General features: G+C 35.2%; 1 protein-coding gene across 19 annotated transcripts in view; it reads left to right on the forward strand.

Moving 5' to 3' along the window:
- Window positions 1-16174, forward strand: part of pHCl-1 (pH-sensitive chloride channel 1) — a 212294-nt gene that overhangs the window by 151116 nt on the left and 45004 nt on the right. For all 19 annotated transcript variants that reach the window (XR_012467962.1, XM_074184953.1, XM_023164538.2 and 16 more), the window contains 3 exons: window positions 4347-4567; window positions 8686-8768; window positions 13262-13402. Coding sequence is in view for 18 of the 19 variants with exons in the window: in XM_074184953.1 (XP_074041054.1) it covers window positions 4347-4567; window positions 8686-8768; window positions 13262-13402 (445 nt within the window). In the remaining variant the exon portion in view is untranslated. The remainder of the gene's footprint in view (window positions 1-4346; window positions 4568-8685; window positions 8769-13261; window positions 13403-16174) is intronic.

Below are 16174 nucleotides of genomic sequence, written 5' to 3' on the forward strand. Positions count from 1 at the left end.
CCTATCTTGTGAGAAAGCTACGTTGTCAACTATTCAAATTCAAATAATTCATCTCTCATCCAGACCCCAAACAATAAAAAATTGTTTAGTGGAAACTCACTTGAATCGTGACATCATTGCGTGTGGAATTTACCTAAATATGATAGAGGTCCAGTGTTATTATCTTCATTCGGGTTTGATAGTCTGGCTCACAATATCCTTTTTTTGTAACTTCTGTCCAAGGGCACCGAAAATTATGATTCAGAGTTCATTCGATTCGGAATTACCTCTAGCTAATTTTTGAATAATTTCAAGAGGGACACGAAAAAATTACAAAATTTCGTAAAAAAGGGGTTTTCGCAAATATTCCGGAAAATATTGAAAATATCTGAAAATTGAAAAAAGATCCTCAAAGAGGTGGAAATTTCCTGAAAAAAAGTCCCACCTTCTGAAACTCTATCACCGATATTCATAATTTTAATTTCGAAGCGGAAATAAAGAATTATATTAAAAAATTTGTGAGAAATTGAGACGTGTTTTTTACACAAAAAGTGACACATGATTGTTTTTGTTTTTTTTTTGTTGCATTTGAAAAAATATATCGTAAAAATTCATTTGTTGAAAACAAATTGTTTATTGAATAAAAAATGAAGAAAATATAAATTAAAAAAAAATGTTCAGAATATCAAAGAGATATAGAAATTATGATTTGAAAAAAATCGTTCCTTAATATTCATATTTATTAGCGAAAAAAAAGGTTTATCGTTAAATACGTTTCTAGGCAATAAACATTTTCTTAAGAAACGATTTTGATTTCAAAAATGATAATTTTGAACACAGTTAAAAATCCCCACAAAAAAAATTCAAATATTTTATAAACAATACATTTGTATATGACATTTTTTTTAAACAGGTAGAGCTGAAAATTATGAAAACTAATTTTTATGTTACTTCAAATAATAAAAATACGAATAAATCTTAATTTAAAAAAAAACTTTTTATTCCTTTAATTGAATTTTTTACTCACAGAAATCTGAGGACGTCATTTCAGTTGTTTTTGCGGGCAATTCCAAGCGACCACATCTGCATGTTCACCGGTTCAGAAAATTATCATCCAGCCACTCCGGTTCATTACGGGTTATGGCCTCAGAAGATTGTAAATCATTCTGATGACCTTCTGTTTAATTTATCAGGAGAGAATTTATGTTTCTCAAAGTATTTCAATAAAACTAAAAAATACCCTACAATCCACAATTACTACTTTTATCGGTTGTTGAGGAGTTACCACATCGGATCCTCAAATATTAACTTTTAATCTTTCTGCAATAGGTTTTCTTCTCAATGGCATTCTTCTTATGGCATATTGGATTATCTGGAAACTGCTGATTGGATGTTCTTTCTGCTTCATGATAGTCATGATATCAATAATATCAGCACGATTTTCTGTAAAATTTTCTTATTATTGACAGAATAGTAATATGGTGGGAAAGGTTTTGGGTCTGTACTTCGTCATCTATATAAAAAAAGCAACCAATAACGACGAATCTAGAATCTTTCCTAATAGAAACATTAGGAAACTTATGCCAGTTGAATTTGAAATTTCCTTAGTTCATGATTACTATTATTTCATTATTATAATTCATATTTATTCATTCATTACACAGGCCAACAAAAAAATATTTTTGAAAACTGTGTTCACTTCAGTAGCTTATTTTTATAGATTTTTGTGTGCTGAATCCAAATCTGGTCTTAGTTTTTTGTATCACCCATAGTTTTTGAGAAACTGACTTTTTTTATATAATTTAAAATCCATACGGTATATGGTAAAATTATTGAAACACTATGTTAAATCACTATCATGGTTTTTATTTACAGAAGGTAACTTGAAATAATGATACAGTGTTGTAATGTAGGTGTCACTAGTCAGATGGAATTGGTTTATACTTCCATTCTCTTTTTTCATTGAAGTTCCTTGTGTAGCTTTTTCTACGATGAGTCGCTTATTGAGCTTCACGGTGAAGTGACCAACAATAGTCTCCCATCATGTTGATGTTCCAGCGGCCCTGGTGACGTTTTTCCATTTTGATTTAGCTTCTGAAAGGTTTGGAAATTTCCGACAGAAATACTTGAAATAAGGCAATGTCTTTACAAACTGTTTCATGAGGCCTAACTTTATATGTAGAGGTGGTAAGAGAATGTTTTTAAGATCTACAAGGTTTTTGCGGTGAATGTTCTCGCCGGGTTTCAAAGAATCCCTCCAAGCCAGTTCTTTCTGCACCAATGTTAATCCCTTACTCTACTGTCCCATTCACACAAAAAACATGGAAATTTGGTAAAACCGCCTTGCTGACCAAGAAGCATGCATGTTACTTTCAAGTCACCACATATCATCCAACCATGAGCCGAATAGCCAATTTTATTCAACAGTATTTCTAGGTTTTCATAGGTCGCTTTCGTATGTACAGGATGGCCAACAGGTATAGATGCATAAGTGTTACTATTGTGTGATGAAACATCTTTCAAACTGGTTTTGGAAGAATCAATAAACAGCCTCCAGTCTCCTTTTTTGTATCCAACACCAAACTCTTTGATCAGACGTGGAATGTCTGAGCAGTACACTAAATCACCTTCTTATTCAAAAAATTTCGAAAACTGCTGCTCTCTCTTCCTATACACATATATGCTAGTTCCAACTGACAAAAAGTTCTTTTCTTTCAGTCTAGAACCAAGCAATTCGGTTTTTTTTTTAGTAACCCAGAATTCCTAACAAAGTCGTTGAGCTCAATCTGGGTAAACAGTTTAGGCTCTATATTTGCTGTAGGACATTGGAACTCTTCATCATCTCACTCATCTATATCTGACAGTACATCAGAAAACATTTCAGTTTGAACAGAATTCAAATCATCTGAAGATTCTGGGACCGGCAAATCTACATCGTGCCCTACTGGTCGGATGACATAAATTAGGTTAGGGTAGCTTTTCATCTTCTTGTTTTTCAACTTCTGGCCAGTACTATCAATACTACAAAAGTAGCAATCATCAGTGTGGTTTCTAGGTTCCCTCCATAACATAGAAACGACGTACTCAAAGGCTTTTTTCTTTTTTTTTTGTCCATTTTCTAAGATCTTCAACACAAACATAACATACCTTATGAAGGGCCTAAGATTTATCCAGATCACCAGGTTCAATTTCAAAATATGAGAAATAAACCTGTCAGCAGAGTTCCTACAACCGCAATCAGACATTTCAATGAGCACAAGTACTGGAAACCAGAAAGTAAGGTTAGGTTGACAGTAAACAAAACATCAGCTGTGAACAAAACATCCAGCACAAATAATTTTACAATTTTATTTTAGTATATAAAACCTTTAAATTATGTAATAAATCAAAAAATTTAATATATTGATGTGCAAATGTGAAAAAATGGTAGTTGATACGGCTTAATAAGTGTCATATTTGGATTTAGCACCCTAAAAAACAGAATAAGGTGTTTTGAGTGAAAAAGTTTTTTCATCGTTGGCCTGTGTTATTGGTCGAAGAAGAAATGTAATATCCGTTATCTTTGCAATTATGAGGTTGGAATAGGGGAATGACAGCTAATGAAATATTGAGTTTCTTTCACGAACCAGAACCTTTTAGGAACCAGAAAACCTGATATTGTATTTATTTCAACTGTTGAACGATACTTGAACTGTTGGAACCTCCGACTTCGGTGTAGTGAATAAATATTACTGAAGTTCTATCCCAACACCAAACCGTTATTTTCATTTGGAAATTAATTTTAAGCGAAGCAAAATTCAGGTATCTAGCTGAGGTATTTATCGTATTGATAAGGAGAACATTGTATGTAGGTTTAGTTTAATCTTTCTCTTGAAGATGATCATTTACTTAAAAGAATTTATAAAATTATTACAATATGTTAAAACAACGATAAAAATAAAATAAATACAACAATAAAAATTAATTGGTGCTCCGGGGCGACTTCATTGATTCCAGTGGCGCATTTGCTTTTTCAGCTGCAGGAAAACCCGGAAAAACCTGCAGCACCACATTATCTGAAGATCTTGATCTAACAATGTCCTCTCTCTCATAAAACAAAATGTAGGGTGTCTCCAGAGGCTCCAATAAATTCAATGCATCGCCAGAACACTTCGTGACACGACTATCGTCAAACTTAAACCAGTCCGTTTCTTCTTTGACCAAGGCGTAATAATGACCACAATTTACTGATTGAAAAACGTATCGAGATGTTGAAAATAACGATTTGGTGTTGGTAACATTCAGTAACATTCATTGAACGATAGCAATAAAAAGAGAAAGTGATCGAAAGTATTTGTTGACTGTTTCAAAGAGTTTCTTTTTTATAGAAATATGAAGTGGAATTTCTGCTCCAGCAGCAATGGTACGATCCACGACTGCAGTATTCAAATCAGAGCCAGTACAACTACCTGAACGCCATCCACCACCACAACAACATCTGGATACCTGACACGTACTTCATCATGCACGGTGATTTCAAAGATCCGATCATTCCGATGCACTTTTCTCTCCGGATATACCGGAACGGAAGTGTCAACTACCTTATGCGGTAAGTATTTAAGATGTACAAATCAAGTAGCGATCTGACTCAGTTTTGCAGGCAGCAGAACATATATGCAAATTTTTTCATGCTATAGTGTTACATCAGCTTGTCCATGGTAGAGGTTCTCGTTTCGTCTGAAGGAAGGAGGTGCTTCAGAATAAATGAGGCCTCTAGAACATTCTAAAAGACTCCAGAACATTTGAGAGTGTATGAGATCATTACAAAACGTTGAATAACATTACAGATCAACCGAAATATTCTGGAATGCAGTGAAATATGTGGGAGTGATCTGAAACGTTAGAAAACATATCAGGCCATTCTCAAACGAACAAATTATATGTTGTGGTAGCCCTGTATCCTGAATATATAGGAGAGGTTCCTTTTTCAACTGAATGCGTAACTGCTGAAATATAAGGGCCAGAATTTCCACCTCTAAATATTTTCTAGGAGACTGCAGAAAAGACTCCACATCATTCAAGAAGATTTTTAGATATTATGAGTCTTAACAGAACATTCGGGAAAGTTTGAGAAAATTCTGGGACATCCCAGATTAACGGAGTTGGAAAACATTCCCTTTCTGAAGAGAGTTCCACTCTCACTGAATATCCAGAACAATCCAGGATATTCAAGAGTATTCCACAACTTTTCAAAAAATCCTCATATTTCAACTAACTCACACAGATTATCGTTGAATTATACACACGAACCTTTCTATTGAAACACTCCGTTCGTTGGTGAAAACCGTTTGAAAATCCGTTCGTTGGTTTTTCAAATTATAGCGTTCAGAGAGACAAACAGGGCGAAGGACGTTGGTTTATAATTTGAAGAAATTCACAAAAGATATATGCAAGATGTGAAAATATTCGAAATGGAATTTGAACTATTCATATGTTCCATACGAAAATTACCTACAGATACATTGGGCTTTTTCAAATTATTCATCAATATACGGGGTACCAAATAGAAGTGTGGTGTATCGAAGGTATTTTGAAATGAAATATCATATAGTGAAGAAAAGAGAAATGAAACTTTCTATGTTTTTCTAACACTTTTTTTTTGTTACTAACGTTACTGCAGTGTCGTCCTATAGGGATGGTTAATGTCAATTGTAATTGTTACTTGTTTTTAAATACGCAAGCACTGAGGTTTCACCATATCAAAAAAAAATGTAATGAGTTGTCATTCCAATCAAACGAATCGAGTCCATCGATCTCAACTAGTTCGGATCAAACTATTTTCTTAGGATTACGAATAGATAAAAATCTCAATTGGAAGGCTCACTTCCATTACCTAATCTCAAAATTGAATTCGATTGCCTTTGAATTTAGAAATTTGCGGCATGTACTCAATATTGATCAATTGATACAGCTCTACTATGCACAAGTTGAAAGTAGGCTACGATACGGTGTGATATTTTGAGGTTTATCTACCCTAGCAAAAGATATCTTCGTGGCACAAAAACGAATTTTACGATCAATGACGGGGCTTTCACAGACAAAAGAATGATTTTTCAATTCCATTCGGAAAATTCAAAATAACTCACCAATCTTCCAGTCATATGGCTCCTAAAATATACAATGCTCTTCCTTCAAATGTGAGAAACTGCATGACAAAACAATCATTCAAATATAATTTGAAATTTTTTTTGACAGAACAGTGTTTTTATAAACTGGATGAATATTTGTCGTGGCAATACTCGGTGAAATCAATTTTTCAGTATTAGTATTAGTATTATTGTATTTTAAATGTAAACAAGTGACTTTTTCCATATGGTTTGTAACTGTCTTGAGAAAATAAATGACTATTATTATTATTATTATTATTATTATTATTATTATTATTTTTCACCGTAGTGTGCGCTGGTCAGGCCCTATCCCCCGAAGCCCCGATACGTTCGGGAGGGCGCGCCAGCATAATCAACCAATGACCACTCCCCACACCGTAGGGTAAGTGATCATTGGGTCCGAGAATCATGTGCCCTGAGCAAACGCAGTGAGCCAAGAATGACAGCCTTCTGCACCTGTGCGGCTAAGATTTCTGCCTTAGTGCGGCAAGCCGGTATGATTTTGAAATTCGAGAGTAGAGAAGACATCATTCCACCAAGGACTCCAATAATCAGAACAACCATCTTGACAGAGTGATCTGGATAGAGTATGCGGAGTTCGAAGAGAAAATCTCGATATTTTATCCGTTTTTCCTCCTCTTTTCTGACTATATTCGTCTCGCCAGGAGCTGAAAACTCCACGACAAATATCGCTTTGGTCTGGTGGTCGAGAAGGACTACATCAGGCTTATTAGCTTGTATGAGCCTGAGGGTGGAGAACGAGTAGTTCCAATAAATTCGGCACTTCTCGTTTCCCACAACGGATTCAATATCCCCCGGAGCGTAGGGCAACACCGGTGTCTCGTCAATACCGTAAGAGTTCCGTAAATGGTAATATAGCACTCTTAGGGCCGCGTTATGTCGATGTATATAGGCCGAGACCGCATATGCTGGACATGCTGATAGCAAGTGCATTAGGGTCTCGGGCGCCTCGCGGCAGGCCCTGCACCTTGTGTCAGGAACCTCTATACCCATCACGCGACTGCGGTAGACTAAGGTGTTGAAGACACCATCCTGGCAAGCCATGATGAACCCCTCAGTTTCCGACTTCAGCCCACTCGACCTGAGAAAAGCGAACGTCAGGCGCTTTGATAAGCCAAGATCTTCAATGTTATTGAAGAAGACCCCATGCATCGGCTTATCCCTGTGTCTCCGCAGAAGTAAGGTGATCTCTGCGGCTTTTATCTAAGCTTTTTGCTGAACGGGTTCCAACTCGGTGACAGAGTTGTAGTCACCTCGTTCAGAGTCGAATACTATACCGAGTTCATCAGCTGCTCGAGCAGCTGCCCTAAGGAGAAATGCTCCAATTCCTGCTCTCTCATGGTCACGGACCATGCAGAGAAGGGGATCCGAACACCTGACGACTTTACAGGCTGTATCCAGTACCATTCTGTCATGTAGACACTCCAAACTCAAAAGTCCACGATGTCCCTGTTGTCGGGGGAAGTACAACCGTGGAACGGACGATTTGGGATGCAAACTCCTATAGAGATGCATCATTTTTCGGGTCCTTACGTCGAGTTGATACAGCTCCTCCCGAGTCCACTTCACTACTCCAAACGAGTAGAGTAAGATTTGAACGGCAAGCATATTTGTTGCAGCAACTTTGTTCTTCCACTACAGCTCCGATGACCAGATCGAAGTTTGTGCTGATACTTGCCGCGGAGAGAGTTTTTCACTGCAGTTACCTCTTGTGAATGGCGTTGTTCCACCCCGAGGTAAGTATACGTCTCTCCGGCATCCAGATGGTGTAGGATGCTTCCATCTACGAGCTGCACATCCTCTCCGTAGTCCCCGCATCGTCCTCTTTTGAGATGAACCATTGCACATTTGTCTATCCCGAATTTCATACCGATAGCATGCGTGTACTCTTCCACCACCCTCAAGGACTGATGGAGATCCTTCTCTCCAGAGGCATAAAGTTTAGGATCATCCATATAAAACAGATGGGTGACCTTGTGCCTCCGGTTTCCGGGGGTGCCACAGTTATACCTTCGAGTGTTTCTGAGCGCAACGGATAACGGCAATAGTGAGAAGGGGACTGAGGGAATCACCCTGAAATACACCCCTTCTTATTATTATCATTATTATTATTATCTCTTGTAGGCACTTCTCAGACGAAAACAGATACATTTTCGTTGACAAATGTAGAGTACATTTTGAAAATATCCTCCTAGCCAAATATACTCTTCAACTGAGTTTCTCATTGAAAATAGCAAAGGTTGAATAAATCATCCCTTTGGCACATTTCATTCAAAAGTAAACTAAATATCAACATATCACATTTCTACTCGGCATCTTATATATTGGTGAATGATTCAAATCTTTTACCAGTGCATTGGTACACAAAATTACAGTGCAGAACATTTTTTGATAACTTCATTTCCCATCTGAAACTTTTGAAAAAAACTTTGATGTAACACATACATACGACGGCAATGAAAATGGTTGAATATTGATGAGAACCATTTTTTCATTGAGCTAGCAGAATTGACATATTGAAATACTTTCTATTTTGCAGGAGACATTTGATTTTATCATGCCAGGGTAGTTTGAACATTTTTCCATTCGACGATCCGACATGTACATTTTCGATGGAAAGCAGTAAGTACTCTTTGTAATCACCGTTTTTCTCCAACCCATGGTAGCTTCGTAGTTTTGTTCCATATTTACTCATATTATACCCAAACGTCCATGAAGCGTACTGAGTTAATATTCTGAAACGAATAAAATGAGCTCGGAAAAAATGAAGAAACTAGTAAAAATAAAATATACGCAAATACTCACTTGATACTACAATCATTATTAAACCTTCACATTTCAGTTTATCTCCGATGACATCGAAGATCAGGTTGGGTTAGGTTAGGTCCAAAGTGAGTGGGTCTATTCGACGCTCCATCACAACCCGCAAGGGTTTATTGTGGCTCACACTTTTTCACACCCGACCAAATAAACCCAGCTTCTTAACCGTGAAGGGGTTTTTCGCCTCTGGTTTTGGTAAATCACCTGCTCATGGGGGGTTATTTCCTCCACCTGAAACAGATTCTGCGTACGCCGTCCGAGTCTCTGCACACATCGGAGATTAACTCAAGATGTATGAACCTCTGAAGAAGCTAGCCACTCGCGCAAACGAAACGTCAGGAAGAAATTCCAAAAAACAATGGAACATTTACTTAATTGTTATTTTTAATAAATTTGTAGTTCAACAAAAACCTCATTAAATATTCCATTTGAGCCAAAGTTTCACAATTATTGCTTCACCCTGTACAATCATTATTTATAGCATTGGATAGTATTTTCAATGATGTATCACAAGTAGGGGTTTGCAAATTAAACTTTTTGAGTTTTGGTGGGTGGGGCCTAGGGGGTTGATGGGGGTGAGTTCTCTTTCATGTCACTTTAGTTCCCCTTTACTATCCTAGAAACTCTTTCAAGCATTTTTCGATATCAGCTTTCGTTCGTGAGATATAGCCCATTGTAAGTTTTGAAACTGACACACTGTATATAAAAGTGCGTTATGTACACTATAAGTTCAGATCAAAGAGTTATACAATGATAATAAAATATAATAATGATAGTGAGTTGAGTATGGGAGTATAGGTAAAGTTAGGTGTCCACAAAGATATTTATCTATTTTTTTTTTCGTTCATTTTTATGAATCTATTTTGATGTTCACAAATATAAGCAGTATATTTGAGACAGTTCAAGTTAAATGTACTGTGGAGTTTTCGGTGTCTCTGTGTTCTTAGGGTTGAACATCTTCGAGAATTTGTTTGGGGGGCTGGTTTAAAATCCATAACTTCAACTTTTTTTTTTATATAAAACCGCTTAACGACAAGCATCAATACAAACATCATACGACAATCAAGTACAAATTTCTATATCGATCAGTATACAGGGTGTAATATAAGTACGTTAAAATACTCAAGTGACATATTTCTGTGACAATTTTAAGAAAAAAAGTATATATAAACTTGAATCCGGAAATGCTTCGTTTCGGAGGTACAGGGTGTTGAAATTGAATTGTTTGTTTGTTTTTTGGAAATAACTCTGGCAAAAAATATGTTATTTGCACGAAATTTGGTACCCTGGGTTTTTCGACGTGAGAAATCATAATACTGTATTGATTTTCATGTTACATCTAGAGAGCGCTGCGTACGCTGTCATTATTCATTTCAAATTGCCCTAACTTTTTTGACAGAAAACTTTGGGTACTTTTTGAGAAAACCTAAGTTCCACACCTTTTCCAGATAAAGAAGATACACCTCCTCAACAACGCTGGAGGTGATCGTTTTCGAAATATTCACAATGGGGAATGTTCCTCCTGACGAAAATCTAGTAGTTTTCATAAAAGGGCTCTAAAACAACGCATTTTAAACTTATTCAAATACTTCAAAAAGACGAATGTAAGAATGCATTCAACATTTAAAGGGATTCGTTTCTATTTCACCATTTGGAAACATCGGTTATAGCTAATAAAGGACAATGAATCTGTTACCTGTATGAGACAAATAAAGATGACATATTTCAAAGGCGTGCTGTTCTGTTTAGTTATGTTCCGGTTTCCGAGACATTCTGTGACATATGACATTTTGTGCACCTAACCTATCTTCCTCTATATAAATAAATAACAAAACAACTGTTGTTTATGTGGCTTGTGGAAGTGATAATAAACTATAATTTATATTTTGCCTTAATTGTTTAATTACAAAGATAATTTTCCTTTTTCAAATAATATCTAGGTACGTATAAATTATTTCAACTTGATATAGGCGCTGTTGCCAATATGTGAATTAGAAACTAATCCCTTTAAAAATTAAAACCGAAGATTTGAAACATCAATTTTAATACGTTTCGAAATGAATTTGAAAAACTCATGAATTAAACTCAACTTTATTTTGTTCAAACTTGCATTTGCTGTAATAACTCAAATTGAGGAACATTCCCCATCGTGTATATCGGTGCATATTACTTAGCTAAGTGAAGTTTTTGAGAACATTACAAAAACTAAGTATGTGGTGGATCTCGTCAAAATAAACAACTTTTTTTTATGAAATGTTTATCGAAAAATCATTCGTTTTCAAGATACAAATTGTTGGAATTTTTTTAAAACTTGATTGGTTTCTGTCATAAGTTTCCTGCAATTTTAGTTATTTTCATCAAAATTTATAGGCAGTATACCCGGACAGACTTCTTTTAAAATGAGAATTATTGAACTGCTTAATCAATCCAAATTGAAAAAAATTGTCAGGTTTAATTATTCAATTAGAAAAAGTGGCTTTTATCCCAACACCTCGACATGTGTTTTGATAATCAAGTGATCGTCTTCAAGAGGAAGAATAAACATATAAAAATTGAACGAAACAACTATTACAACAACTGTTCAAAGTGACGAACCCCAACAGTAATACAAACTTCTGCCCTCCTCATCAAAAAATTTCGCATCCATTGAAAAATGTCAGCCTGTTTTTTATCGTTTCGTAGTAAGCTACTCCGGGATCCTTCAACATTTCTCCGTTTTCAGTGGGGCTAGTATAAACTCATAAAGTAGTGATTTTAGGTGTCTCAAAAAATCGACGGAATTGAGGTCCGGTAACCTCGGGGGCCAATGCCGAGTGCCTCCTCTTCCCATCCATCTTTGGGGATATGCTTCGTCTAATAAATTTCTTGCTATCACAGTAAAATGAGCAGGGGTTCCATCGTACATATACCAAGAGTGATTTAGGAGACCAATGGGGACATCTTCACTAAGCTGGGAAAGCTCGTGTTCCAAAAAATTCAGGTGAGCAACTCCATTCAAACGTAAGGGGAGAAAATAGAACTCAATTATACCCCAATTATTCACACCCTTACATTAAAAGAGAACCGGTCTTGGAAATGAGTTTGTGTTATCGCATGAGAGTTATCTTTCTCCCAGATAAGGTTGTTATGGAAGTACATGATACCATTTCTTGAAGAGGAACTGTGGAGAGGATTTTCGATGAATTTTGGGGATGTTGTTTAATTTTTTTTCGAAGCCATTGAGCAAATTCGTTACGTTGTTGGAAATCACTTAGCGTAAGTGCCTGAACACGCTGAATATGATAAGGATAAAATTGCTGTCCTTTTATAATTTTGTAAACGGTCATGTGGCTCACATTTAAAGCTTGACTGAATTTTCTCGTACTTGTCTCTGGATGTTCACTAATTTCTTCGAGAACCACCTCCTCCAATTCCACAGTTCTTGTAGTCCGTGGCCGTCCTACTGCAGAATTTTTTCCAAAGCTTCCAGATTCGAAAAGTCGCCGATAAAGATTCGCAAATGACGCTGCACAAGGAGTCCCGCGTTGAGGATACCTTTCCTGATAGATGCGTATGACCTCGCTAGCATTTCCGTCAGCCAAACCGTATGCAAAACCCATATCAGCCATTTCAGCATTCATTAAGTTGGACATGGTGTCAAAAAATCACTTTATAAGCTCCGAAGTGTCAATTTGTCAATGAATAGTTGAAAATGTGGCAGCGAACTTCTATTTTGATAAACAAACGTTCATAGCCTCCTCAATTTAATTAACTTAATTTGCAAGCGGAGAGTGACAAAAATTATTGAAATCAAATTTGGCTAGACTGATTAGGCAGTTCAATAGTGCTCAAATTCCAAAAAAACTTATGACAAAAACAACCGTGTTTTGAAAAATTTCAACAATCCGTATCTCGAAAACTAATGATTTTTCGATGAACATTCCATATGAAAGACGAGATCTACCACATACTGAGTTTTTGTAATGTTTTCAGCAACTTCACTTAGCGCTGAGTAATATGAATCGTTAGGTAGGTATAGAAAATTGTAAATATTCATTTTTTCTCACAATTGTCTCAGAAATACGTCACTTGAATATTTTAACGTACTTATGTTACACCCTGTATACCAGTACCCAGTAGAATATTCATTTATTGAGATATGGAGCTATAAAAACAAATGACATTGAAACGGACAAAACTTTTAGAACAATCAAAATGGCATGATCGCTCCCTGAAAACAAACTTGATTAACATTGAAAAATCCAAAATTTCCCATCCAAAAGAAAACTCTAACGACTAAATAATGTATGTTTCAGTATCCTACGAGATGACTTCGATGCGCTACGTATGGAAAAACGATGAGGATGTTCTTCGAAAGTCGCCGAGTCTAATGACCCTTAATGCTTACCTCATAAATAATTCAACGTTAATATGCCCCATAAAGTCTAGTTGGCGAGGTGAGTGAGATAATTTTTGTATTGGGAAAAAGTCGGTGATTTTATAAGGATAATGAGATATTCGAAGGATATGGAAATTTGGGAAAGGAGACTCGGAAGTGGCTTTCCAGAAATGTCTTATAAATAATTCTTTCACGAATACTTTTTTTAAATGACTCAATTTCGCATTACGAGAAGTTGAAGTTGTTTAGGAATTTTGCTAGACGTCGATTTAGCTACTATTCCATCAATACATAATTGAACAGAAACTCATGTATAAATTGATGGATGTAGCCGTTACTACGTGGTAGGAACTCATAATGATGGAAAAAGAAATGATACTTTCTATGTTTTTTAATTTTATTTGTAACTAACGTTACTGCAGTTTCGTCCTATACGGACATTTTCAAACTTATACAATGAACTAACAATGGGTCATTACATTATCCATTATATACCACCCCTTTAGGTACTTGGCTTGATTGAGTATCTGAATTTACAGTTTACAATGCGAATTATTCTTGTGAAATCACATAATATTACGTTGGCCTTTTTGTAACCAACGTAAAATCATGTGATATCACAGGAATTTCTGTGAACGTCATATTACCAAATGAATTCTGTGAAAACTCCTTGTGAACATACATATTGAGGCATGTGATTTTACCATACAAGTACTGTAATTTTCAAAATATCTTTTGTAATTTTCGACAATGAATGCAGGGAATCACATGGCTTATTATGAATATATTACAGTATTTATAATGTAGAAATGTATATTCACTTGTAATTGTCATTTTTAGTATCACATAAAATAAGCCCCTAATTCACGCGAATTAATGTATTAATCACATCGTCAGTTGTGTGAAATTATATCTATATACTATGTGATTGCAGTATGCTAAATTACACTGTACTTGGGAATCAAATATTATTTTCATTGTAATTATTTTACTACGTTTTCAAAATCCCAAGTATTAAAAGGAAGAAAATTGGTTGAAAGGTTGATTATGAATTTTACTCTGTACTTTATTGAGAAAAATTGACAAATCAGGTAATAATGTTCTTTCATTAAACAACTGGAAAATACTCTGTTGAGAATCACTATTCCCTTTTTGAGAATATATATTTGCCATGTTTTCAAATTGAGGATCTTGAAAATATGGTAGACACTGCAAAATATAACATATTTCGAAGCACGAAAAAAAGAGATTTGTATTATGTAGCATATAAAAGTTTATCAGTTTTAACAAAAACACATTCTAATCTTAGTAATTTATGATTTATGAATCAGTAATTTATTCATGAAGTTGAATACTTTTTTCTTCACACAAGTCATTTTTTTTTACTTGGATCCTGTATCCGGATGTATCTTCAAAAACATTCTCTGAAGAAATTCCAACGAAGTTTCTAAGTCCTTTGGCATTCATAATGAAGTAAAAAGAGAAAGCTACTTTGAAAGCTTCTAGAAAGCTTTCGTATCCGTCGTTGATATTTTTCTTTTCAAAACACACATGGTAAATTGACACTCCCTCAGAAGCTGAAAAAAATACATAGATTATTTTAAATTTCCATTCCAATGCTGATGAGAGTAACTGCTAGAAACGGTCGACATTTTGAATTGAATGCATTCAGTGTTGGATCAAAATATTTTTTACCTTTAGTATGGAGGTGACCTGACTCAAAAACTATAGTCAATCTGAGGTGTGATTTGGTATATTAATCACTTTGATGATGAAGTTTCTCATAGAAAAAGAGCAATATAATCAAGAAAACTTGAACAAATGAGTGATTGTATTGAATACAAAACCTGATTGATGAAACGAAATGAATTAAAATTGCCTATGCAGCTGAAAATTTCTGAAAATGATTCATGAATGTGTAAATTTATTAATATATAGTATAAAGGGAAAAAATACTGAGAGTAAAATTTTTCGTTATTTTCACTACAAAAAATCCGAAATGTTTTATCTCTTGATTTGTCTTGACTGGAGTGAAATCTGAATACATGTTGTTTGAATCCTTCATAGGATGTTATCGAAATTCCATAGTTAGAATGAAGACATACAAATGCTACCCCATTCGAATTTCTGTGAAAATATTGATGTAAATCATATTTCCTAATCGATATGCACTTAAAAGAACACAGCAGACACGAATACATCTGTATAACTATATAGAATACTTAACTTTGTTTACCTGCATTCCCAATCACTACACTTTTTTTTACAATGCACGCTTTGACCTATATTTTTCAACTGATTTAGATAGATAGAAACAAAGGGATTCAAGTCAGCACGGCGTTATGAAAATGGAAGGTCACTGATGTACCACGTGTCTTGGAGGGGATTTCACAAAACATATCACGTAATTTGAACTTCACATGGAATCTTCTGTGATTTCACAACGTATTTTTACTCAACTCTTTGGTTCACATATGATATTCTGCGAATTCCATTATCACGTTTTCTATTGTGTAAAATTTAAGTTACCCTATAAATATTGTGAAAATCACAGTATATATCTATATTTTTCACAATAATTTTTAACAGTGCTTGTGAATTTCCAAGGATTCTAAATAATTGAGTTTGTAACCCTTCCTTGCATAGTGCAAAATTTCCGTATCGTTTAGATTCAGAAATTTGTGGTTGCATTTTTTCCTAGTCTGAAGGACCTTTCATGTTCAGCATACCGTTTTTGGAAATTTCGGCCACATTGTCCCACAACACTATTACACTCCGGACACTTAAGCTTATAAAATCCAGATTCTTCCAACTTGTCCACCTTATCTTT

The sequence above is a fragment of the Leptinotarsa decemlineata genome, unplaced genomic scaffold (assembly GCF_025532065.1).
Source record: "Leptinotarsa decemlineata unplaced genomic scaffold, Ldec_3_MD MMD2_tig00026361_RagTag_RagTag, whole genome shotgun sequence".
NCBI classification, from domain to species: Eukaryota; Metazoa; Arthropoda; class Insecta; order Coleoptera; family Chrysomelidae; genus Leptinotarsa; species Leptinotarsa decemlineata.